Source organism: Puntigrus tetrazona, chromosome 19, assembly GCF_018831695.1.
Source record: "Puntigrus tetrazona isolate hp1 chromosome 19, ASM1883169v1, whole genome shotgun sequence".
Lineage (NCBI taxonomy): Eukaryota > Metazoa > Chordata > Actinopteri > Cypriniformes > Cyprinidae > Puntigrus > Puntigrus tetrazona.
In genome coordinates this window covers 18,112,610-18,139,447 of record NC_056717.1, presented here as the reverse complement: position 1 = coordinate 18,139,447, position 26,838 = coordinate 18,112,610, and the positions used below count along the sequence as shown (strand labels likewise).

The window sequence follows — 26,838 nt, the reverse complement described above, 5'->3', positions numbered from 1 at the left end:
AGCAGACACACACACAAGCACACATTCACAACTACCACCCTGAGAAGAGAATTCAGTAACCTACAATGTGGAAAATTATCATTTTAACACCTATTTTACTACAGTATGTATTCATATCTGTATACATTTTTAATTGTACATTCGTCCATCACCGTTTGATGAATGCAGGCCAGTCAGTGAGCCTGTTGCGGGAATGAGAGAAATGCAATATCTAACCAAACATCACCTGACTTTTCACCGCTGCTACCTTCTTTTTTTATTTTTGTCCTGTAGACTATTTTCCCATCCGAATTCTGAGATAAAGCCCTGTCTCCCTTGCCTCCTCAGAGAAAACGCCCCTGGAAAAGGGACAAAAACAGAAAAAAAAAGTATGAGCGGAATAAAACAAGAGAGGAGCTATCTCTTCACTCTAGAAAGTTGGTGTCAAACTTTTCACTTCTATAGAAGCAAGAATCTGTATTCTTGCAACTTGAAAAATGACACAAAAACACCTAAACAAGTTTTCTGTAAAAGGGGACTATATTGTTTTTACGCTTAAAGTAAAGGATGACCTGCAGTTGTTACCTTAAAGACTGGATTTAACCCATAAGATGTAGTTTTTCTTGTTTTCCCAAAAATCAAGATCAGTTTATTTTCAAATACGTTTTGAATTACTTTTCCTTTTTTTGCCCTATTGGCAAATTGTTATCTTTTTTTTTTTAAAGAACTTTTAAAGAAATTGTGTTCCGTAAGAAAACTAAAATCCCTGTGAAGTCTTAATATCTCATGCAATAAAGCATTTTGCTTTAGGTTTGTTTACATATTTTTACTCAGTAACAAGACACAAATACTGAAGAAAATTACTTTTTTGTATTGCCATGAAGGGACAAATTTAGGCCTAAAGCTAATTAAACTAACACGCATGCCTCACCACCACCAAATGGGCCTCTCTTTTTGGTCGAACCATGCTCTCAAGTCTTGTAAACAAGTTCTTTTAGCAAAAAATGGCTTGCAGTTACACTCCTGAGATGCAGTAGCCTTTGCCACTAATTAAAAAACATAACGTCTGCTTATTAGGCAAATGAACCAGAGGCTAAATTTAGTGGACTGAGCTGAAAAGAGAAAATTATAAACCAAACACACTTATTTCACTTGAATATTTAAATAGGTCGTGAAGATGATGAAAAAGATAAAAAAAAAACATATTCAATTAGTCTGAAATATTAATGAGTTGTTTAATTAATAACTATTTAAAGGACGAAGGTATCCTAAAAGGTATTCAAGTTTCCGAAAAGTAAAAAAATAAAAAAAAATCTTAAGTGACCTCAGAAAACAGCTTTAACAGCAAGTCCAGACATTTATGTTTTGTGTGTGTGTGTGTTTGAGTAGGTGTGTGAGTGGGTGGATTATTGAGTGTTGGAAGTACGCCTGCAAGCGTTTTGTCTTCATTTACATACTTCACCTCAACTTGCGGCAGCATTTGCATATTCGAAAACAAATGGGGTTTCCAATCAAGTGCTTGATATCAGGCCAATCAGAACAAAACGGCAAGTGAATATTTGAGTGAATGCAACAGTTGCTGATACGAGCACGCAGAATTTAAAACTCCACACCAGAGTTAGAAGTAAATGACTATTTTTGGCCCCATCCAAGAAAAAAATATTCCAAGGTCATGGCGAATGTGACCCGAACAAATGCTCTCCTAACATGATTTAAATACTTCTGTAGCCGGAAGGCGCCGTCTGCCAGTTTCTGCCTCTCCTTGTGGATCATCGGAGGGCTTTTGGAGCCCCAGCTTGAGCTTCAGTGGCAGGGAACGCGTCGGGACGGCTTCTCTGCAGGCAGCAGATCAAAGCCAAGTAACGAGATTCCAAGAGCCGCATGTGGAGAGATGCTGGATTAGCAGGATTAAGTGGGAACGCACCACTGCTTGGGGAACCGCTTCCTTCAGGACTCCAAACGGGGAAGCCTGAACTCACCGGGGCCAGCCGAGAGCCAGAGGAACCAGGGCCAGGGCCACCTTCTCTGCGAATTTCATCTCGAAACGGCACAGTTTGGCAGGGGACAATATAAGTCATGCTTTATCTCAGCTCTCCGGTGCTTATGCTTGGTTTATTTTTTTTCTTCCTTCTGGGGAAAAGAGGATTGTATTGCTTTTCTTTCTTTGTTGCATTTCTGGTCTGTCTCCACTTTTGTTCCTCTCGTTCCAGAGACGGCCGCTAAGCCATCCGAGCCATCGCGGGGTTCTTAAATTTGGCTGAGACGGATGAGAGCGATGTACAAACACACTCACGCACATAAAAACTGTGAAACGGCACTTTATTTTTTCCATTCCACCGAGTCATAATTGCCCGAGGAATAGAGTAACAAGTCTATGAGGGCGTTTAGAAATGATAATGGCTAGATAATGGCGATTATTTCTGCGAGGCAACAAACGCTGTGAGAGAAAAGGCTAGAAGCATTATCTGGACACATTTAAGTGTTGTGTTTCTCGAAGATTGGCATCACTGGGAGCTATTTGGAATGGAAGTTCACTCCTAGTTCTGCGGGAACGAGAGTTGGCATTTCATCTGCTACAGAAGCGAACAGAGTACCTACACAAACTACCGCTGTTGCTCTATAAAGTGTTATTGATTGTTTTTGAATTGAAACCCGCCAACCTCTTGCTCAGGAAAAAGAATGTTATAACAGAATTGGTTTATTAGGACTAGTTAATGCGGTAGATTTCACTAAAAACGAACAAAAAAGTTCATAATATATTAATGTAGGTACACGTTAATTTATTAAACAAAACAACATCAATTAGATTTGTTAAATTGGCTAATACAAATGAGACAAAAACAGGAGTCACATTAGTAAATGCATTGGATTTCATGAACTAAAAGTTTTTTCATGAAAAAAAGTCATGTACTCTGCAATTAATGTTAATTTGAAAATATACTGTACATTAAAATATACATTACAAACACAAATATAAATATATACAAGCAAGTTTTCTTTGACTTTATGTTTGTTTTCTAATAAATACAAAAATACTGAAAGCAGGCCTGATGTGTTTTTTTTAAGTATTGCTCATTGTTAGTTTATAATATCTAATGCATTAACAAATAATACTTTTTGAACAAACTGAACAATTGTAAAGTGATACGGAGAGTACAGTATGTTCCTTAAACACTTTGTACACACGTTTAGGATCATTAGCGCTGTCTTGTTTGGAGGAACAAGAAGTTTGTACTTAGACACTGGCTCTACATGACAGCTTTATAAATGTAACAGTTGCAGTCTCTATGAGTGTCATATCAGACAACCATTAGTTTCCCCATATATTTCCCTACGGGCCTTTCCTACAACGCAACAGTCAAAACATATAAGAAATGTGGTACCTCAAGGCTACCTTTGGTCAGGGCACATGCAGGCTGCATATAAGTAGATTTGTTCTGCCCATTAATCTTGACAACATGCCTTTATAGGTCTATGGTACCCTGCTGGGCTGGGCTGTGTTTTGTTTTGCTCACTGTTAGTGATATTAGTGTGACATTGGGTCCCATTCCACCTTCTCCAGCTTATGAATTAAGGAGAAAACTCCCTTTAGAGGGTTCCACCATCACTCACGGAGACAGTGGTACACGGCTGTTAATACTCTACTCACTGTGGTTCAACCCTAGCAGAACGACCTGGCTAGTCCTATGGGACTGCATATGTGATTAATGTAGCATTCTAGGCTGGGAGTTTTCATTTTCCCCCTATCAAGGGAACCAGTCTCTGGGGGTCTAGCTTGTGCGGGTGAAACTGTGTTCTCTACTGTTATTCTCAGGTGTCCCATACGTAAGACACCCAGAAGGAGAAACGGCACCCTCAGTGTATTACCCCAGTGTGGTTGCCATAGAACATTGACACCAGGGTTGGGAAGCTACATGCTACTTATAATTTAAAGCCACTACTAATAAAATATACTTTTAAATGTCTTTACCAACCAAGAGATATTTATCTATTTTATTTTAGAAGATCAATTTACGCTAAATACCCCCAAAACACTAGAAATGTAGTCAAATAATACTGATGTAGGCTATTGCAAGAAAGCGAATTGGTTCATTCAAACAGTATAAAGAACCGCTTCAGTGATTCTTTTATGTCTTAAGGCCTGTGCGCAAACAAGCACAAAAACGATTATAAAGATGAAATCCAGCTAAAGATGAAATCCAGAAAAAATGAAATCCAGCTAATGAATGTTACAGATATTGACAGCCGATCAGAATCCATTCTACTAAAACAAGCTGGAGAATTTAAAGCAGCAGATGAGAGTGCGCTTAGAATAAACAGGCAATATCGTCGGCTGTAGTGGTTGCTAATATAGTTATCTTTATAGTTATCGTCCTTGTTGTGAACAGGGCTTTTAAAGCGGCAGATGAGCACCCAATGTGGACGCAATATTGTTGTATTTATACTTATTGTTCTTGCTGTGAACGTTGCTTTACTTTAAGTCACTCACTTGAGAATCCTTTGGACTGATTTAGTTTATCTCTTTAAAGAAATCAAAATCATTTTGCTTATGAGCAAAAATGCAATCCAGACTTGTTTTAATTGGTTCACTGAAAAGACTCATATAGAACTTGTAAAGCGCTGCTTATGTTTTTTTTTTTTACTTTTACAAGTCCACTGGTTTTCAAATCCAAACACGAAGACACGAAATATGCAGGAATAAAGCAAAGTGTGTGTTTGTATCTGTGTGTGATGGTGCAAAAAAGTATGGAGCAAAATCACTTTGGCAAAGAAGAGGTCAATTCCAATACAATTTTGAAATTTGGGGTGGCAATTGGCTTGGAAATTGAAGCAAAAGACAGTCCAATTTACGGACCATTTCAATTCCATCCCCGTCTCCAGCTGGAAGGCTATTCTGAAACCAGAACAGCCACAGAATGCAACTTGCTTGTGAGAGTTGAGTATGTTTATCACGTAAAGTATCTACACACACACACACACACACACACACACACAAACAAACAGTAGCCCACCTCAGTGGTGTCTCAGCAGAGCAGGCCCTATTATCTGCACTTTAAAGCTTGGTCATAAGTGCTGGTGATTGTTCACACTGAGGCAGAAAGGGCACAGAAAATGTGTCATTTACTTCAGTGTCTGTGATATGATCACAACAAAACTTAATGACAGGGATGGGAGTCATATATGTAACTGCTGTGCTTCTGATTTTTTATAATCCATGGGATGCATTAATGGCCGCATCTATTAACAAAACTGTGCCTATATTCTTCCTTACATGCAGTCGAGTGAACATTAATTGCATTAATTTAAGTATCACAAGTACAGCAAAACACAATAATCATTTGTTTTTAGTATATTATGTTACCAAACTAATCAGACTACAAAACTCTTTAACTTTGGCTGATTTAACTTATTTGTTCGTGAATCATTGTGCTAATGTTAGAACAATGACAAGAAAGCCTTTGTGTAAAATGAATATAAATACATTTTCTGTAAATACTTAATTCTTAAAATTAGTACAGTATATAACTTAATTATAAAATAATAATTAATATCATAAATGTCTTTGCAGTAGTGAAGCAAAGATTGCTGGAGTATGTTGGCAATAGAGATATTATATAAGTCTTTCTGCTTAAAAATGTTTAATTAACTTTTTGCAATTAATTGTAACATTTCCTAAAAATAGTTTTTACATAATTTTTTTCATTGATGTACTGCTTGCTTTGTTATTGTTTATTTTATTTAAGTATATATATATATATATATATATATATATATATATATATATATATATATATATATATATATATATATATATATGTCTACAATATTCAGAAAGCTCATAACTGATGTGGCGCTGTTTTTATTTATTATAGAACAGAATGTTAGATTTGTTTCTTATTATTAATAAATAAAAACCTGTTTTCGATTCCCAAGCAGATTTGTGTTGAAATAAGCATAAACTGAGCAGCAGAAAAGCCATTTACCCAAACCGATGTTTTTCACTCCCTTGATAGCTCTTCTTTCTTCCAATTGTCAAATTTGACAAATTTGATTGGTCTAACCTTTACAGAGTGACTTAAAATCAGATAAGAGCTTTCCGGGGCTCAGCGCTGACGGATCTTGAGGACCACTGCAATTTGTTTGATAATCTCTTGTTTTTTTTCCACCCTTAAATCTCGTCTGTTTGTGTCCTATTACTCACCTTCATTTGGTATTCTACGCTCTTCCCCTTTTCCTTAATGCAGCCCCTTCTCTCTATCCCTCGTTTTCATATTACCGTCTCTCTAGCCTTGTTTTATCCCTTTATTCCTGGCTCTCTCCCCTCTCTCTCTCTCTCTCTGTAATAACAGGCCTATGGTAAATGCTGCTCCCTCATGCCCTCCCTTGCTCTCTCCCTCTCCCACCAGCCAAATTACCAGTTGGTTACTATAGAGACGTGTTTATAAATGCGCTTTCCTCTTTTTATGATTCCCAATCTCCCCTTTTTCTCTCTCCACCTCCCCTCCTGCTTTTCTCTGCCAGCATTTCCTGCCCTGCAAGGCGCCTATTCTTTCTCTTTTTTTTTGTCCCTCACATTCTCTTTCGGCTTTCCATTTTTGGGTCTTATTATCCTTTTTTTCCATCTCCATTCTATTTTTTGCCCTCTCGGTTCATTTTATCATTATTCGGACGGTGTTTTTCATAAGTTGTCATCATCCCTCGAATCTCCCCCATAGTTCCCGACGAGAACGATCGGCTTCTGTGACACATTTTGATTTGTTGTGCAGCTCTCGCAGTCTTTCACTGCGGAGAAGCCCTCGGTCCCATCTCAATTAAACAGCTGCATCAAATGACTAATAATCTAAGATGTTTACCTTACTAGCTGACTTTCTGTACAGACACAGATCTCTTGGAAAAAAAAAGAAGACTGTGTATTTGCTAAAGATGTTAGAAGGAGACTACAAATTGGACTGTATATCACTTATCAAATTACGCTGAGGGGACCTTTTCACTAATCAAGTTAGGAAGAAGGAAATAAAAATGATAAATACCAAAGACTGCATCCATCAGTCAAATTTGATCTAGAATGCGCATTTCAAGTGCAGCTTAATATGTTTAGAGCAAAAGGTCAAAACAATTTAAAACGGCAATACATATAAGTGTCACGGGAGACAAGTAGGCCTGCAGTCTGCTGTAAATTCAGTCAGCATTTTTTTCACCCTCACGTCATTCCAAACTTTTCTAAAAATGATATTTTGAGGAATTTGACTTCCGTAGGCTTTTCCTTACAATGCGAGTGGGCTGTCACGAAACACATCTCAACACAGCGTATTTAAATACAGGTGGCATTAAGGCCTATGGAACAAGATTTTATTTGAATAATGACAGAACAAAAGTCAAATAAACCGTATGGCTTTTATATAATAATATTAAGTGTATATATATAATATGCTTTGCATATTCGGCTCAGTGACATCTCTGATTAATCTGTAAAAAAAATAAAATACAAAACCTAATTGAAAGAAACCAAGTTTGACAATAAGATTGCACTCCACAGTTGATGATAATATCCCAAAATGACTGTAAGCTATTTTCAAAAGGCCAGCCATTTTTGCCTAAGAGCACCAAGGTAGGTACAAACTTTCAGGACAATTGTAGTTAACTAACTAGGAAAAGAGTATAGCTGTCTTTGATTCCTCACAAAAGAAGGACATGTTAGCCAGTAAGCTTGTTAGTTGAAGTAAATGACGTACCTTAGCAACAGTTTCTAGCAATGGACCTGATGAACTAGTTTTGCCTCATTACGCAAGGAAGTTTAATTTGTGCTAATGGCAGTGTAATTTAGTGCCTAGGCACTTTTTTGTAAGTGCATTACAATTAGGTCTTACGAGTCAAGCAAAGAAAGTCGATGATGAATCTGTACAAATCAGTCCAGAAATATTCAAGGATAAAGCAGGGAACAGGTAAATGACCGCACGAGGCTTAACACCCTCTAAGATTATTATTTTTTACATGGAAAATCAATTCAGGCGAGCTAATGCACACTGAGCACGACATATTCAGACCAGCAAGGGTTGCGCTGCACAAATGACTTGTCATTAAAGGCCATTCAGGCTAAAAGACAGATTGATTTAAGCACCATGACGCACTCTATTGCTGAAATGTGTTCTGACGGTTGTAATTGGAGTTATTTACTTCGTGCAGCAGGGCATCTAAAATTCAAGTAAAATTGTTTTTTGCATGCTATGCAAGCAGATTACTTTTTTGAATGCAAACCATAATACCAAACGTTTAAAAAAAGTAATTAATAAAATAACATAATAATTACATGCAATAATTATTATTATTTTCTGGCAAATGCACTTGAAAACGTTCCCCTTTTACATATTAGGGGAAACGGAGATAGCACTCCACTATCTAAAAGTAACAGAAACTTAATTTATGTGTAACTGAAACGCAAAAATAAATGTTATTTTCAAATAGGTTTCTGCACTGATCGAACAAACCAATAGTCCTGTGGTATTGCATCAGTTAGTTAACATTTGAAGTGGATCAAAACCTTTCAACAAAGTTGTCCTAAAACCAAACTGCGTTCTTGTCGTGGGAAAACTTTGATGAACTTTTTTAATCCACTTCAAATGTTGACTACTTTAGAGTTGGGAACCGGTATCTGTTCTGGAAAAAAAAGGCCTGTTAACACTATTATGGAGCCCTTGAAAGTCTGATTGATTGTCAGTGTTTTTAATGTTCTTCAGATAGTAAAAATAAAAATGCATTTAATTTAGTTCACAAAAATACTAAAATGAAAAAAAAAGCTGAAAAAAACTATATATACTAGTTACAAAAATAAAAATGAAATCTAAATAATTTAAAAAAAAAAAAAACTAAAACTTAAAAGATCCATATGAGCTTTTTCTTGTTAGTAAATCATACAGTCCAGCGAATATGAGTCAGTTCTTTCAGTGAATCAAAAACATAAAGCAGGTTCTTATCGGTGAATCAAAACCAACACAGTATATACTCTACAAATTGGCTAATTCGCACAAATTCGTAAAACTTGATTATGATTTTGTCTTTGTCTAACACCAGTGACAGATAGGTTTAGGGTTAGGTTAGCTGTAGGTCCTTCATACAAATTCATACAAACTGGTAATTGTAAAATATAGCAAAAATTTGTACAAATGAGCTTATACGAATTTTGTACTAATTAGCCACCTTGTAAAATGTATACAAATTGCCATCAGGCTGATCGAAAAACATACAGGCCAATAAAGTCTAATTTCCAGAGTGAACGACTCTCATGAACCGGTTCTTTTGAATGAATCACAAACTACTCAGCGTTTACAACTGATCAGAGTCACTCAACGTACCACAGTCATCGTGCATTAATAAAGGGATGAATGTAATTCTACCATAATCTGTCGTTTTAAAATCTATTGTTAAAATAACCCCAGCTTTTAGAGACAGAATTGCATATCTGTCTCCCAAACTTCTCACTTCATGAAGTATCGTTAAATAGAACTGTTAAGGAACCAAAATCGTTAAACTTGTTATGAATCCCACCCCAAGTAACAACACCGGTGTCTTTCACTCAAAGGCCGTTTGACGGCCTCGTTGCCGCCTTCAGTCACAGCATGTCTTGCATCAATTCCGCAGCCCGCTTTTTCATTGTCCCAATCTGCATGCAGCAGAGGGAGGAAAAACGATTTGGACGCAGAGCTAAACACATTCACACACCTTCTGTCATCCTTCTGTTCCTCTCATGGGGTGTCGTTCTCCGCGCCTTGTTACCCGGGCACGCAGAGCCAGGGACGGGAACGCTCATGTGATGTCACAGGCGCGGGGTAAGAGATGATGGGACGCAGAAGCGTGTCACTGAAGATGTAAAGCTAGTTACCTCCTGCTGCGTTCCTCCGCCGGTTAACTGTCAAGCGCCTCGCGCACAGCCGAGGCTTTCTGTTAAAGCTTCACCTGAGACCAGAATTCACTCAGGAACATTGCGGATGTACAGTTTAAATCGCGTGGCCTTCATTCTTTAACATCCAGTCGAACGCTGTTTTAAAAAGCTTTGGCGACGCATGAGCGCTTGCCAGGTATTACAGGTTACATGTAACATTAAATAACCTCAGACGTAAGTGCTTGAATATTCTTCGGGTGGTTCGGTCAGATCGAGTTCAATATATGTTTAAGTGCTTTTGAAGGCAATGTTATATATTACCTGCATATTTCAGCGTCGCACGCATTAAACATTTCCTTTTGCACAGATGACTCATTGCAGACCCTGTCATTGAGATAAGCATCGGGGGGCAAACAACAGCGCTCCACCGCCGCGGCAGAGATTTGATTTAAAAGCTGAACTTGTCCTTGAAATAGAACAGAAAATAAAACCGATAGTGTTAGCGTGAGAAAGTTTCCATTTGTAACATCTGAGACTTATGTAATGCCACTGAAAAACAAACTTCTCCCCTACTTTGTGTTAACTCAGATGGATGTCAGTTGCACCGACGGACAAAAACAGCCTGTTTATTATTAGCGTGAGCCGCAGCCATGTCGTCTGTCATGCTTTTTCATCAGCTAGAATAAATCATTCTGAAAGGTGTTCCAACAATATAGCTCCTCTCTGTGTTGTTATTGCTATAGCTGTAGACTTTCCTGTACCGTTTGAATTAGAACGACTACTAAAAGTGTATAGCTATTGTTTTAGCTCTGTATTACGGAGGCTTGTTTCTGCTAGAGGATAGCAGTCAGAGTATTAGTAGACTGTCTGTCTGCTTAATATCTTCTAACACTTTATTTTGAAGGGTCCTCAGCATACATGCTGACTATAAGAAAGTATAGCTATGTTAACTTTTTCTACCAACCATCTACTCTGAGAGAGAGTAAACACGGAGTAAACGTTGCAAATTAACGAGAATTAGTTGACGTGTAGTTACAAAGTTACTTAAAAATGATTTCATGTCATTCCATTTTCGCATTTCAGATTTTTCCTTATAAATGCTCACGATTCTTGGTTGAAAAAAATCTTAAATGTATGGGAATATCACAATTCAACTTTTTAGGGAATCTGGCTTACATAAGTCGTCATACATGATGTGAATGGGCTAATACAGATGATTTACGACGTTCTTTTTCTTACACATTTGTCCGCTGACGCAAATGAATCTTCATCCTAAAACTCTGCAAGCGAATGTCGCTGTGTATCGTATTACTTTTAAGTCTGTTCGCGCAACCAGTTAAGTAAGATTTTTGAGCGTAAGTTACTTGAGAAGAAACTTTCCTGTTAGTGAATCATACATTTTCATAGAGATTTAATTCGAATTAAACTCGAACGTGTCCTTAAAATAGAACAAAATGTCAATTTGTAACATCTAAGGCTTATGTAATGCTACTGAAAAACAACTTTTGTTGTACTTTATGTGAACTCGGCTTGCTGAAGACTGTTCTGAGAAGGATGTCAGTTAACACCTTTCCTTTGTGTTTTACACAGAAAAGAGGACAGAGCGTTCTATTTTGAGTGCCACGAAAATGCAGACTATCTTATTAAAGTCCTTATGAAGTGGCAGGAGAGCATTTTATTTCAAATTTTGTCATGACATGGTGTTATGACAGAAATTTGTCGAACTGCTTTATTTAGTCAGATAATGTAAAATTTGCCAGCAAGCTCAAACTTTTTCTGTCACAGTTATGGAAATTGCAAGGGTATGGGTAATTTGAGTCAGTTATACCTGAGATTTGTGTCAATTAATGAAGTATTTTGGTGAGCTGCTGGTGTATTGGTCCTGACGTCCGGCCGTTGTTTCTCAATAATTGAAGCCTATAATGGTTTGCACTAACTTGGCACCAGGAAAGTCCATTGCTACAATACCAAAGCGCTTCCTCAGATCGACATAGCCTGTCAGATATGCATGCAGGCGGGGGTTTATTAGCCGGGCCAAGGCATTGGGATGCGCCAGGATACTGGCACCGCTGCTGTAGGTGAGGAACATTCGGTTTTTGTTACCAAGCGCAGCCGCCTCCAGATGAGTGGAGACACTTCTCCATTTCTTCTCCACTTCCTCCGGCTGCAGAGAGGACACCTGGGGCGAGAAAACGTTTTTATCAGTACAATTTCAAAAAGGTGGGAAGGGAGCAAAAACTCACTCACTCTGGATTTTTAAAGACAGTTGACAGATGAAGATTTACACTCTGAAAAGTCTCCTAAGAATCTCAGTAAGCCAGTTTCCCAAAAACCCCTTCAAATGACTCAAACTTTTCATTTAATATTTTGTCTCGCACCCCATCGTTCATTTTTATGGGATCAGCAGTTAATTTTGCAAACTAACTGTTTTTTTGTTTTACATTTTGATTACATGAACCTAAAAACACTAAATATTGTAAGAATGGAATTACCTTTAGTTGAAAATTGTGATTTATACGTACATTATAAACATTATTATGTTAAATAGTTAGGGATCAGTAAGATTTTATGGTTTTGAAATGAATCTCTTATGCTCACTAAGGCTGCGTTTATTTGATGATTAAAGACGCAGTAAAAACATTTATAATATGCATAAAAAGTGAAATAATACATATTGAATATATATTTAAAATATACAAAAATCATTCTATATGTGTATTTTGTAATTTATGTGTTTATTTATTCCTATTTTATTATTTTTAATTAAAATATTATTAAATGATAATTCATTGTTATTAATGAATGGTAATATATTTATTTAAAAATTTTATACGCATTACTTGGGATATGTGAAAAAGAAATTAAAAATGATTTATCAATATCACTTATTAAGCTGTAATTTTATGAAATTAGGCTAATTCAATTGTAAAAATATGAAATGATCTGAAATGCACGAAACGACTGTCAGCAGTTTTATTCCAAAAGTGTTTCAAATGCATTTCAATCGTTCACTGAATTTCAGAGGTTGAAATGACATTTGTTGCATCAGTAAAAGTGTGAAAGTGTTTTCTCCACAAGCTCTTCACAAACCCCGCCAGTGTGTCCTTACTTTCCAGTCATCTGCTATGTCCAGGGAGTTGTAGCGTATTCCCAGGTCAGGGCCGGTGAAGTCTTGCAGTATGATCAGCTTTCCTCTCGCAGCTCCCACGCTGGGCATCTCGCGATCGTGCCACAGCAGGTCCCAGTGTGCGTACTCATTAACATATCGCACCACTGCGTTGTAAATATCCTGAGTGTCGCTCAACTCCTCTTTCAGCCTCATCAACACCGTTTCCGAAGGATACTCCCTTAGGAAAGCCACCACGTCCATCAGCACGTCCCCAAAGTGAGCGTACTGATAGGAGATGCCGTGGTGGACGGTCAAGTTGCCTTTGGCGTGGCGAACACGGATATCCAGGAAACGGATTCCGGCTCGAAGCTGGAGGGCGAGGGACCAGGAGTTGCATTCGGCCAGCGTGCCTCCGTACAGCGCCATGGTGTTGTGCGTCCCGGGCATCGTCACATCTGACAGGGAGTAGATGTCAGGGATGGTGGCCATCCAGGAAGGGTTCAGGATCTCAGGCGTGGAGGTGTCATCATAGTCGGGGGTCTGGATGGCCCTGTGTCGCGGCACGGTTGCTCTACAAAAGTCCGACCATCGTTAGACACAAAAATACGTCCTTATCCGTGATGCTAAAAAGATACAAGATTACTGTGGAAACACTCGCGCTTATCTATAATGGATGGATATAATGAAATTAGATAATTGGTTCATTTGCTCCAGATAATACCAGGTAGACAAAGAGACACAGATCCATTCGGCCAGTCTGAGATAAAAGCACTTGTTAAAATAATGGATAACAGATGGAGGACTTTTCTTTTCAGTGAAATGGATTTTACTTTACTATAAATGGAATAAGAACTGTAATTTGTTATATAGGATACTATGAAAGAGGTTTCGGAATTATGGGTATTAAGAATCTCACCCCAGCAAAACGCCCATCACCATTAGCTGCAAAATGTGTCCTCTGGCGCCTTCCATAATGAGCCTTTTCAATGACCGCCGATCCTTTACTATAAAGATAATCATTAGAATAATTCAATTCGAATTTCACTGACACCTGCGATATATGCTTTTTTTTGTGGAATGACATCATCCTGCATAAAAACCAGACATTTCTTAATTATTTTACGTGGTCCAAAAGTCGCTTCTGTTTGCAGTCTTTTGTAATGTAATCATTTTTCTTCCTTACAAATGACGTTATCCAGAAAAAAAAAAAAAAAAGAGTTACATTTGTATGAATTCCAGAATTTCTAGTGATTGGTTTGCCACCCTTTTGCTTCAAACTGCGTTAACAATATCTGATGATACAAAGAACGCTTTGTGCTACAGCTGGAGCAAAAATATTTATTTGAATAGTTATTTAGTGCAGTGTATATCAAATACATCTACACTGTAAAAATGCACATTTTACAAGGAGATAACATTCACATTGATTCAATGTGGTACTTTGCTGTTTCTTAGCTATTGTGAAATTCATTAGCACTTTCTGATCGGATTCATTTTATGTCATGTATTCACTTGCGTGGTTCTTCAGGTTAAACTGAAAAGTGATTTCCATAGTTCATGTATGCTTTACTTGTCGCACTGGAAACAGCGAAACTAAAACCCTTCTAACGTACGTCGTGTTGGTAAATACAACTGTTTTGTATGCAAATTCATCTCAATCCCAGCTAGAGAAGTCATTGCTTACCGTGTAAGTTGGGTCTGCTGGTGAACCAGAGGAGGTCGGAGATGCCAGTGCACAAAGAACCAACTAGTCAGGTTAGCAGAAAAGCCTGCTGCTGTTTTTGTACCTTTTTTTTTTTTCAGTGAATGCACAGTCGTGGCTTAGGCTTGTTGGAGGCACCAACACAAACTCACCCTTTTGTTCGAGGGGTCATTCTGCCTATTAATAGAGTACAGTAAAAAGCTGACTCAATGAGAGCGAACAAAATGCTCGAGCGAACTCAGTTGCCCCGCATACCAGATGTAGTATATTATAGTTCAAAATCTTTTATTTCAAAAGTGTATTTATATGTATATTAATGAGCAAAAAAAGAAAAAGGCGGAAATAGCTAAAATAAAATAATACCCTTCAGCTGTATACTGTATATATATATGTATTTTAGAGATACATCATCTACCAGAATAAACATCTAGGTATGGTGCGAGTAAACATAAGCCTGAACTTGCAATAAACATGGTCAAAGTCGCCTTTTTTTTTTTTTTTTTTAAAGGGTTTGTGGGAAAATATAAGTTTACCTTTTCTGTGAGCTTTCTACAGTTCTGTTTTTTTTTTCCCAGGGGTGAAGAAAAAAAAGTTCACTCACTTCCAGAGCAAACATCTTTGGTGTTGTGTACAGTACAGCATTAAACCTTGGAAAGTGAGTTTAATTTTCTGGAAAAAAAAAAAAAAAAAAAAAAAAAGGCCTTAGCATTAGCATACCGCATTTGTCATTTGAATGTAAAAGCGTCATTTGTTTTCCACAGAGTTGCTGTCTTTAATCTTGCCATGTATCATGGATAGTTTGTGTGTCCAGCCCGCGAATGCCCCTAAAGGGACATGATGATGGAAGTTAGTGCTGGAAAAATTATATTTCAGTGCTTTTCCATTGGCTCACAAATCCTATGCAAAGATTCTCGTAAGAACACAACACTTATCCGTTTCTGTTTATACATAAATGTGGATTTTGGTAGCATTAAAAAAAAAAACAAATCCTGTTTTTTAACAGCACTTTTAATAACAATACATGTTTTCCCTTATTTTAACTCATCAAAATAATTTAAGCCGCTTCAGCTTCATTTTGAAGTAACAGTCTATGACATTCAGTCTTCGCAAGTAAATAAACAAAGCACTGAAAAAATGAACAGTTACATGTGTTCTCCTGTAAACACATTTCTACCATAATAAGGTTCTAATTGGCTTAATGTGCATATAAACACTTCAACAAATCAACTCTCATTTCTTTCATAGCCCTACTTTGCTACATTATTTCCACAAAAATCTATTGCGCTTTACAACAGAAAAACATTTTTTCAAGTTTAAAAGCTCAAATGCAATTAACAGTGAAACAATATAATAACGCCCAGCATGATGTTATCTATGCATCTCACTTGTGCTTCTCCTATTCCCATCAGGCCTTTGAAATCAGCTGCTTTCTTAAACCCCCACGCTCCCTGAGCCATATCTTCTGAAATAAATAATAAACATATTTAATTAAAATGAAAATGTGCCTTGTTTCCCCTTTAATCCTAACGTATTCTCTGTAATTGCGCTTCTATTAGCTTTGCTTGTATGCGGTGGCATGCATAAATATGTTATTGTTCCGAGGCCATCGAGCATTTAACAAAGCGAATCTTAATACACCGATTTTGACTTCACCTGAGTAAACAGTATTCAACACGGTCCGCCGATCTCCATTGGATGCGCAAAGTGGTGTTTTGGTATTTCAACAAATATCATCTTTTGTCCCACCTGTTGCGAGCAAATTCCCTCATCACATTAGTCAATTAGGATTTCTTTTCAAATCCAAACTGGACTCTGACACCAATTATGAAGACATAATGCAATCCACGAAAGCTGCGAGTTTTATAACGAACGCTGATAATCATTTTTTCTTCATTTGGTGCTTTTCTAAACGCACAGACTCGAGCTTTCCCCGTTTATCTTTCCCGTCCCCACGTTCCGTCTATCCGTTTCCCATTAGTGTCTTTGGTGACAGGATGTGTATTGTGATGCTTTATGCCCTTTGTTTCTTTTTGTCTCTGTCTGTTTTGTAATTACAGGGACAGAGTCGTTTTCTATTGGTTGATGATTCTAATCTGTCTTTCTATGGTGGAGTAATTACAAGTTCAAAGTGTAGCTGTGTCTTTCAGCGTCCAATCCTTCAAACAACCTTTAGCAAAACTTGAGTTTTATCCATCGCTCTCTTTGCTTAACCATACGTGGTGCAATGCGAGCGGAGATGAGCGTTCATTTTCAATCCATTCTCTGGGAAAACCGAGTGAAGGGACTGTGAGATTGACAGCAGCTAAAGAGACAAAAATATTGTAAATACTCACCAGTCGTTGAGAGGTGAGGTCTGTGACATCTGTCAGAATCCGATGATACCGCTGGAGTTTCTGGTGGATTCACAGCATAAATCATTAGTGTATATGTTTCAGATTTGAACTGGACTATTTCAATATGGCTAGGCTTTTTATGAATGCATTTGGAATTTTCTTAGGACGGCTTTGACTGTGTATTGAGATCCACAGTGTTTGATACACTTACATTCATGAATGTGGCAGATTCAAGATATAATTCCTTGGGAATCAAACCCACGATCTTGCCGTTGCTAGTGGCGTGCTCGACAGATACAAAAAAGTTGCCAAATATTTTACAATCACACGCTTTTCACAGGCTTTTTCTTTTTTTTTGTTAAATATAACAGCTTCGCTTTAAGAACCTAAAATAAAGCTGAAGGTCAATAAAAATCAAAATAGAACATAGCCGCATATCTACGTTCCCAGAAGGACCATTATAGTTCAGAGGTTCGTTTTATGTCAGTTTATGTTTATTCAAGTTGTGAAATCAGTTTGAATCTTATACATAATTCTGTTTTTATCCTGTTCTTCTTTTAGACCTGCTGGGAAATGAGTAAGTGTCTTGGGAGTCTGAGACAATGCAAGGGCATCAGATGCTCTAGCTCTTCTTGTCTTATCATTTGTCTTTTTGAATGTAAGACATTAAGGGCGAGTATCATATGAGCATCATTATATAAGAAACAAAGACTTGCATTTGTTCCGTGAATATACAATATGAAAAACAAGCGTGTATAAATTTGGATCTTGAAATACTACGTACTATAGCACCTGAGTTCGGTCAGGTGTGATGCTGCAGGTTCCTGTATATCAGCTCCAGGAGCAATAGCGCTAACATCACCAAGGTCATAGGTTGAATGCATTCTGATAAAAACGCACCTGCATTGAACGGTAAGTCACTTTAGATAACACTAACCCTGCAAAATTAAAATGGTATGCACTGGCATAAATGCGCATACATTATAGCAGAGAGATTAGGGGTACGGTCTGTGCTAATCAGGCAAACCTTGACCAGTTGGTTTACATTTATGCATTTAGCAGATGTGTTTATTCAAAGCGTAAAGAGGCATTAGCAATTTGTCACAAAGCCAGCTGTATTAGCAATTTACAGTGCTGCATTTATGAGCCTGCTGGATTTAGAAACAAGCTTGTGGAATAATGCTTGTGGAATAAAGTCGCTAGTTTTGTTTTTCTTTGCGCACAAAAAGTACTCTCATAGCTTCATAACATTATGGTTTATTATTTTAACTATTTTAACAATGTCCTAACTACCTTTCTTGGTCTTGGTTACTGTCTATGGAGGGTCAGAAAGGTCTCGAATTTCAGAAATGGCAGAATTAAAATTTTTTGGGTGAATTATTCCTTTAAGTGTCTTCAGTTGCTTTTGCAGTGGTTTCTGCAGCTCAGTTGGATGTTGGCTGCTTATTTCAACTGAGATGAAGTGCTGAAAAGCCTTCTGAAGGAACAACAAGGCATTTCTCATTCCATAACCACATCTGGCTGAAGAGAAAACATCATTTTTGAAGTTTGAGCATCCCAACCAGCAATATCAACATTGCAGTTTAGAGCGGGACTATGTTGATGACCAATGTATGTGAATGGCAGTGTTTGGGGAAAGCAAGCCATTATACTTCCAATTACATCTAGCAATTTTCCATTTCACCTTCAAACAAAAAGGTTCAAGACTCCAAGGGCCTTCACTGGTATCCATGACCCCTATCACGGCGCATCATGTGAACATCTGTGCTGGTGCCGGTTTGCTCCACCCTTCCATTCAGCCTTGGGCGATGCATCTGCAACAGTGAGAATCCCCCATCGCCTCGTTATCTCACACTCAGCATCTCTGTGATTTACTCACCTGCTTCGATGTACGCCGCACAAACTACAGGACGAACCGGGGGGGGTGCGAGAGGAGAGGAGATGTTGGAAAATGTAAGAAGCTGACAGCAGCAGCAGAGCTTTTCAAATGGAATTGTTTATGGAGATGGAGTATGTGAAAGACAGAGAGAGGGAGAGAAAGAGCGAGAGAGAGGGGAAGATGATAATGACCAGATGTCAGATTGAAATCTAATACACTTAATGCGTTGAAGCTCCATGCTGAGCTGTGCTTGTAGCTCACACTGTGGAATTAGAGATTTGACACGCATTTGCAAGTGATGTGAGACATCTACATCGTAGAGATACATAAGATGTGCAGGTATATAATAGAGTAGGAATACATCAGGATGCATTCCACTGGCTTATAAGATATTAAAACCTGCGCGGTTTGACTGCCCCGTGTCAAGAGATATTTATAAAATCATAAGTGTTATTACTATAGAAAAAACAACAGCAGTGAAAAAATAGCTTGCGCAATAAATGATAAAAAAAATATATAGAAAGTTTAGAAGCTAAAAAGAGGTTAAACAAATGTTATGCAAAATGTATACACTGCAAAGCATAATACAATGATTATATTATACTATAATGACATAATTAATGATCATTATGTACCATAATAAAGTTTGTCATTACAACAATATGCAATATTATTTGCAATTTCATTTTTCTTAAAAAGAAATGCTTTTATTCAACAAGGATTCATTAAATTGAACACAAATATATATATATATATATATATATATATATATATATATATATATATATATATATATATATATATATATATATATGATGAAAAAAATTTAGCTGAATATAAACAGTCACACTTGGGATGGCACAAAGGTGTGTAAATGACCATTCAAAATAAATGTTTCTCTAAATAGTTTGTTTCAGGTCCATATTCATTACCAGAAGTAAAACACAGACAGCGGGGCGATGTCTCCACTCGGGGGGAAAAAAAGCAAGCTGGAATTGAAGTTAAGCCTGGAAGCCTTTCTGAAGTATGACTTTGCCCTCTCTATCAATGATTACACTCACAATAGCCGGAGATCTCCTCCACTGAACCCTCGCCTCGTTCTTAAAGCCACTCCATGTCTCTGTTATCTCTCGGCTTAGCTAACTCATCCGTGTAAGCATGTAGCCCATCAGACGCCACCCACCTCCCCCCTCGACACACCTCCCACCCAACCCGAGGTGGTCTCCGAGGAGACCCCGTCTGGCTGGTTCTCAGAGAGACATCCGTGCCACGCTCTAGCAGCCGCAGCAGGATGGCAGGCAGACCCAGCGAAGTTGAGTCTGCATGCCCCAGCGCCCGTCCCCTCGGCTTTTCCTCCCAGAGTCGCCGCCCGACTGCGTCTGGGTGGATGTAGTCCATGCTTCACGGTTTCGGCGACACTGGCCATATTTCAGTGTCGGACCCTCATAACCAATTATGGCTCTCAATCTCGAGTGCTAAATGACCCTCGTAATGTCACCGGAGATAGAGCCCGAGCCATCTCTCAATTTCTTGCTGACTGAGAGAGAGAGAGAGAGGAGCGATATCGCGGCTTTCAGGGAGTCTCGATGCAGCAGGAAACCTGGTGACCTTTCCACGTTCCTGACAAGAGGACTTTGCTGCCCTTTTGTGAAAATGCTAATTCCAAACGTTTGCCTTATAAAAGCAGCTTCCTCCGGGACAGGCCCAGCATGTCAAACAGAGGCAGGAGCAAAGCCCCGGTGGCAAGTGAGGTCGGCTGTCTGATTGGTCCTCAGCGTGAAGTGTTGTGCCATCGCACATGTTTGTCACCGTGTTTGTGTACTTCTGGCCTTATTTACAGGTTTGCTTCTGGAGTGATATTTACGGCAATGTTTGTCAGAGTTTGACCTTTTAGTTAGAAACAGTTTTCTATAATCAAATGCAAAACAGTTTGATTCAAAGGATGAAAATTTGGGAAACATGAACAAAAAGGGTTCATTTATAATGAGTGAAATTCAATAGTCGTAATGTTGCTATTCATCTTCAAAATAGGTAATTGAAAAGGTCAATAAGTATTTTTTAAATATACGCTTATTGCATAATATATGACAAAAATAACAAAATGGATAAAAGATAAAAAAATGGACTATTATATTGGCATCTCAATCTCACCACATCATTCATATAGCAGTTCTGTCATAACTTGTAATGCCATTTTTACTAAAATAATAATACTAAAAAAGAACAGTTTGATGTTACTTTATTATACAATAAACTCATAATGTTAATAATTTTATATTGTTATGTTATTCCCATAATTGTCTTTTTAATGGGGCACTAAAATGGTGCAATGGTGGACGTCAAGCTATTTTTAACAAATAAAAGTTCAGAATATTGTTTGAAAAAAAATTATCTATATTTCTATTTCATTGGTAAATGCTGCTCTCTGGAACTTTCTATTCTTTATATTTTAGCTATTTAAAATGACAGCAAAAATAAGAATAATAATAGTGATGATTTCTGTAAAAATGTTGATTAAAAAAATAACTGAATCAACAATCATATATCTATAAATGTGTGTGTGTGTGTTTGTGTATGTGTGTATATATAGTATATGTATATACATACACGCACACTAATGATTTACTATAGGAAACTGTTCTTTTGTAAATAATGTTTTACTATATTTTGCTGTATTAAGAGACTTCTTTGAAAATAATATAAAACTATTACTGAACCCAGATTTTCTGAGGAGAGCGTAAGTAAATAATGACTACTTCAGAAAGCAAAGAAAATGTAGTTATATGTACTGTACTCATGCAGTCTTTTTAATGGCGTTTTTTTTATTTGTTTTTTTTATCTCTATACTGCTTTTTCAAAAAGTGCTCCTATTTTTGTTCCTCTTAAAGAATAACAGCATTTAGGTTTAAAACAACACGGTGACTAATAAATACAGACAAAATGTCATTTTCTAGGACTATTAAATTAAAAGTGCATAGACACGGACCTCAGCGTTTCATTGTTCTTTAAAAAGAGTTTCTGATCAAACATTAGCATTTTTATCCGGTAATGAATTGTGTTTATATTTGCCCCGAGGGCACCATTAGGTCTGCTGGATCTTTTTGCGATGCACCATCATCAGCATTAAAAAAGGAGAGAAGACGGTTTTAAACAAAAGAGAGACATTACTGTCACTGTTTATTCATCGCCAATGCCAAGGCTGATGCGACAGATGTGATACACAACGCAATTATCGTAATGGAGGACTGAGCACCGGCTCTCGTGGCATAAGGACCTCTTCACAGGCCAATCAATAGCAAGCCACGAGTCGGCTCGCTGGAAAACATCGTCCTCCTCTGTGTCATCGAGCGCTCCTTGTAGTAATAAGCAGCAGTTGCGAGGCTTTTGATATCGCTGCATAACCCACTCAGTTAAATTAAACAGATTTTGTTTTCTCAGTGTGTCACTATGACAACGTCGAGTGTCGAGGTATCTGTTACGGTTTGCGATCGAAGCGCTTCGTGTCTGCCAAGCGCACGAGAGAACCTCTCCACTCTTCACCTCTCCGCTGCTTTTTCTCCATCTCTCAGATAAAGCAGAGATAAACAGCCTCAACAGATACACTTTCCCTGTGTCACACTGCACTCAAAAACTCATTAAACCCAAACAAACACCAAATTCTCAACGGAATTGTTCTGGGTTTCTCTGCCGGACCGGTTTCTCTCGCATTACTTCTTTGCTAAGCAGAACTGTTTATCCCTGGCTGTTTATGTGATTAGGGTTCGAGCCCTTATGTCTTTACTTTGAGTTTTCATTTGGCTCCAGAGCCGCCGCGGCAGAATCACTGTGGTAGATTTGGATGACCCTCGTTCCGATTAGCCATTGATTTCCCATAAGGCTAGAGTGACACTCCTACAGATCAGAGCTCTGCTAATAAGCAGCGTAAGCAATAGAGGAAGTGCAATGAAGGCAATGATAAAGCCACACGATCTCAGCAGAAGAAGCGTTAAAGCTGGTGACGTGAAGGTTAAAAAAAAAAACCAAAAAAAACGGAATTGACAGTTTGCAAATTCAGAATGCTTTCTAATTACAGAGAGACAGATATCAAGCCTCAATCCAATATCATCGATATGATGGATCACAACAGCGTCTTGAAAGTTGCTTATGCTGGTGGGGCTTTCTAGACTTTTATCCGTAGTTGGGCACAGACCCCCCCTTCAAAAAGCAACCTGGTCTCATAAAAATACATATTTCTGTTAAAGTTTTTGTGCAGCAATGCTTTTACGTGCCTTACTGCACATTTCGCTGAGAAATATCCACTGAGTGGCGTTTAAACTGAGGTTTAATACGTGATCCCCGGCACTTTTTTACGTGGATTTTGGTACGTATTACTGTGTTTTTATTACGTTAAGTATCAGGGGGCTGTCACTAGTTAATCAATCAAAACGTTAATGCTCTATCATGTTGCAAATATGCCCAACACCAAATCCAACCCTAAACCTACAGTGTGAATAAATGCAAAACTGATATACAATGTATTTGTTGAGACAACAATTTCTGCTTTGTTTTACGCATATTGTTTTGTCGAACTGTAGTTACACAGGTTTTGAACCAGAGCTTCTCACCATACTCCGTGAGCTACCAAACAAATCTATTTTATGAAAACCCATAGATATGAAGCTGGACGTGTGTGATACTTCAGAAGCATCAGTTTTCAAATCTCCCAGCATATTAATATTTATTTAAAGCCACATGATATTCTTCAAGTAATTGTGTGGAAATTTTTTTTTCCTTTTTTTAAAAAAAAATCAAAATTCAATGTTTCAAAATTTTAGGTTTACTGCCTCTAGTCTTCATTTCTTTTAGAAACTGCAGTGATATGTTCTTATTGTTATGTATTTTGTGTCTTGCTAAAAAAGTGCACGTAGCTACATTAATGCCATGAGACCAAGTAGTTTTAGAATAAACGGAAATTTATCATCTTTTCCTTCATAGAGTCATTCACAAGAAGCACACGCATTAAAAATCTGCTTTGTCAGCCATAGAAGACTTCTGCCGGTTTTGTTTTCTGTCTTAAAAACATCCCAATATTTCTATGTGAGAATTTGCTGCGATCGGCCTTGAGTGAACCGTCCTAAATGAATCAAACTGAGTTTCCGACAATTTCAACAATTTCAGATCTTTTTGAAAATCTTTTTGACTGATTAGATCAAAAGACTGATTCATTTGTGAATCTGGCACTGCTAGTTCTGCAAAACAGCTGACAGAAAACACACTTGATTGATTGCTCAAATAAAATGACTCCACCACAGAGGTATTTATTCGACATTGTTGGTCAAAATACTCATCTTCTTTAAGTTTACCAGCTAGGTCCCTTAGAATGTAAAAAAGGGGGGTATACTATTTTAACCACCCTTGTACCTTATCACTGAATGAAGCATTACAAAATGTGTATTTCTGGATGAATCCCTTATGAGGTGGCACAAATTCACCACATTGCAACTTTCCTGCTGCACTAACAAGTGTGTAAATGTCAGTAATTCACCCAGGAAAACACACAAGCTCTGCTATGCGACTAATCTGATATTTAGTCTAATGTCAAAACATTACACAAACCTAATTGCTGCTTTTCTCACCACCAGAAACATCATGCCCATTCAAACGCGCCCCCTCAGATTTATGAGCCAAGTGGATTGTGAATGCAACTTCCAAAAATACAGTTACAAAAGCATGCTTCTTTTCTCAAATGTTGTGGTGGAAATCACCTTTTTACTTGTCTGAATCTAGCCCCATCTGCGTGCTCTCCACAGATCATTTCGCTTTAAACTGAAAAATCTGTCATCATCTGCCCACCCTCATGTTGCTCCAAACTTGTATGCCTTTCTCTCGTAGAGGATGTCAAAATGTCAAAACTGTTCTTTTCCATTCAAAGAAAATGCATGATGCTCACTGACTGTCAAATATGATACATTATCATATTTTTCTGTGAGGCACAGTGAGGTTCTTGACAGATATATGTATATACATACAGTATATATAGTTCGCAAATACAAACTGGACTGTATCCTATGGCATGAAAAAAAAGCTAACACACAAGTAACATAAGAAAAAAAATGCTTTATTCTTAGAATTACAAATAGCATGAGAGAATCTTCTCATTAATGTTAAGAGGTTTTTTTTCACCATTCATACCTTAATACATCAACTACCCATATAGATAGACAGATAGATCCAAATATATAGTTATATATAGTTTTAGTTTTCAGAATATATGTGTGTGTGCTCTGTTCATTGTGTATATCTGAATACATGTACATACAGTATATATTTTGAAAATATTTACATGTTATATATGTATGGTAGATGGCGAGGGATCTTGGCTATGGCGCGGTTTGGACATACCTGTACAAATCTTCCCCGGATGGCCAGTGCCCAGAGATGTGTGAGCAGAGTGGAGTGCGTTGAGAACATGGTACATATCGACACCCTGGTGAACAGCCCAGCGGAGTGGTGGGAGCTGGCTCTTGAGCTGGTGACTGGAGGGGAAGTCCATTGTATGGGACTTACAATCATTTTGATGGGGATTATGTACTCAGGATCTTCGTGAATTTCAAAAGGGCTGTGAGTTAGAGATAAAGCATCTGCCTACACATTCCTAGTACCTGGATCATAGGAAATGGTGAAATTAAATATTGCTTGTCTCGGATTTAAACGTTTAGCATCAAGAAGGTATTGGAGATTTTTATGATCTTTGAAAAACATAAAAGGATGTGCTGCCCCCTCCAGCCAATGTCTCCACTCCTTAAGAGCCAGCTTGATAGCCAGAAGCTCCCTGTTCCCGATGTCATAATTGCCGGGCTGAACTTCTGAGAAAAGAAGGCACATGGATTAGGTTTTGCTGAATTCCCCTGCTGCAACAGTATTGCTTCTACTCCTGTAGTTAAGGCATCAACTTCCATAATAAAAGGAGGATCTGGATTAGGATGAGTGAGGAGAGGCACACTAGTGAAAGCTTTCTTGAGGGTAGCAAAGGCATCAGATGTGGTGGATATCTACGAAAGAGACTTTTTCCCTTCAATGGGCCTCTTAATGGACTGGTCACACTGCTAAAACCCTTGATGATGCGGTGGTAGAAGTTAGCAAAGCCAAGGAATCTCTGGAGATCTTTAACAGTTGATGGTTCTGGCAAGGTAGTGATGGCTTCCACCTTCCCCTCATCCATCTGGATCAAGGAAGTGAACTGAGGGTTGCTGAAAGGTGCACTTCTCAGCCTTGAGGTAGAGGTCTTCCATTCATTCCCCTCACATTTCTGGAGCACGTTATACGCATCGCAGAGATCCAACTTGAAGAAAATAGAGGCATCACAGAGATGTTCCAGAGCTGCTGGGATGAGGAGAAGAGGATAGTGGAATGTAAATGGGGCTTTATTAAGTGCGTGTTAGTCAATGCATGATCTCAAGCCTCTGTCCTTCTTTGCCATGAAGAAGAAGCTTGAAGCAGCAGGAGAAGTGGAAGAGCAGATGTATCCTTGCCTAAGTGCCTCCTCATGCACTCCTCCATGGCTCTCTGCTCAGGAAGCGAGAATTGATGTATCTTACCACTAAGATTAATGGTACAGTCTCATGGCCGCTGTGGTGGTAATTGGGATGCCTTCTTTGGGCAGAATGCATCTCTAAAGGGGGTATAACAGCTTGTATATCAATGGATTGTTTCTTAACCATGCTTTCTATTGTAGATCACGGTTGCTCATCTGTGATTTCGGTTATGGTCCGGTCTGTATGTAACAGAATGGACTGAAGACAGAAGGTTGGTAAACTGTATATTCAGTTTATTGTTACAGATGAGATCTTGGAGGAAATAAAGACTGTGGTGGAACAGGTGAGCATCTTGAGAGTTGATGGTTTCACCAGGAATGACCAATGGGTAATTATAATCTTTGTCTTTCAGACTTGAGCCAGAGGAGCACACATCTCGGGAACT

The 26,838-nt window shown here is 38.1% G+C and overlaps 1 protein-coding gene across 1 annotated transcript; it reads right to left on the bottom strand.

Moving 5' to 3' along the window:
- Nucleotides 1-11,525: 11,525 nt before the first annotated feature.
- On the bottom strand, nucleotides 11,526-14,951 carry si:dkey-266f7.9 (uncharacterized protein LOC100006223 homolog). Its single transcript, XM_043218183.1, has 4 exons — nucleotides 14,650-14,951; nucleotides 13,882-13,969; nucleotides 12,966-13,536; nucleotides 11,526-12,035 (listed from the first exon to the last, which is right to left on the bottom strand). Exons 2-4 carry the CDS (start codon nucleotides 13,935-13,937, stop codon nucleotides 11,760-11,762), a joined length of 903 nt encoding a protein of 300 aa, XP_043074118.1. The 5' UTR covers nucleotides 13,938-13,969; nucleotides 14,650-14,951; the 3' UTR covers nucleotides 11,526-11,759.
- Nucleotides 14,952-26,838: the final 11,887 nt, after the last annotated feature.

Bases quoted from the DNA above. Each gene is read 5' to 3' on its own strand.
- si:dkey-266f7.9 (XM_043218183.1), bottom strand. From the start codon at position 13,937: ATGGAAGGCGCCAGAGGACACATTTTGCAGCTAATGGTGATGGGCGTT. The intron at 13,537-13,881 runs GTGAGATTCTTA...GGACTTTTGTAG, and splicing joins GTGATGGGCGTTTTGCTGGG to AGCAACCGTGCCGCGACACA. The intron at 12,036-12,965 runs GTAAGGACACAC...TTCTCGCCCCAG, and splicing joins ACATAGCAGATGACTGGAAA to GTGTCCTCTCTGCAGCCGGA.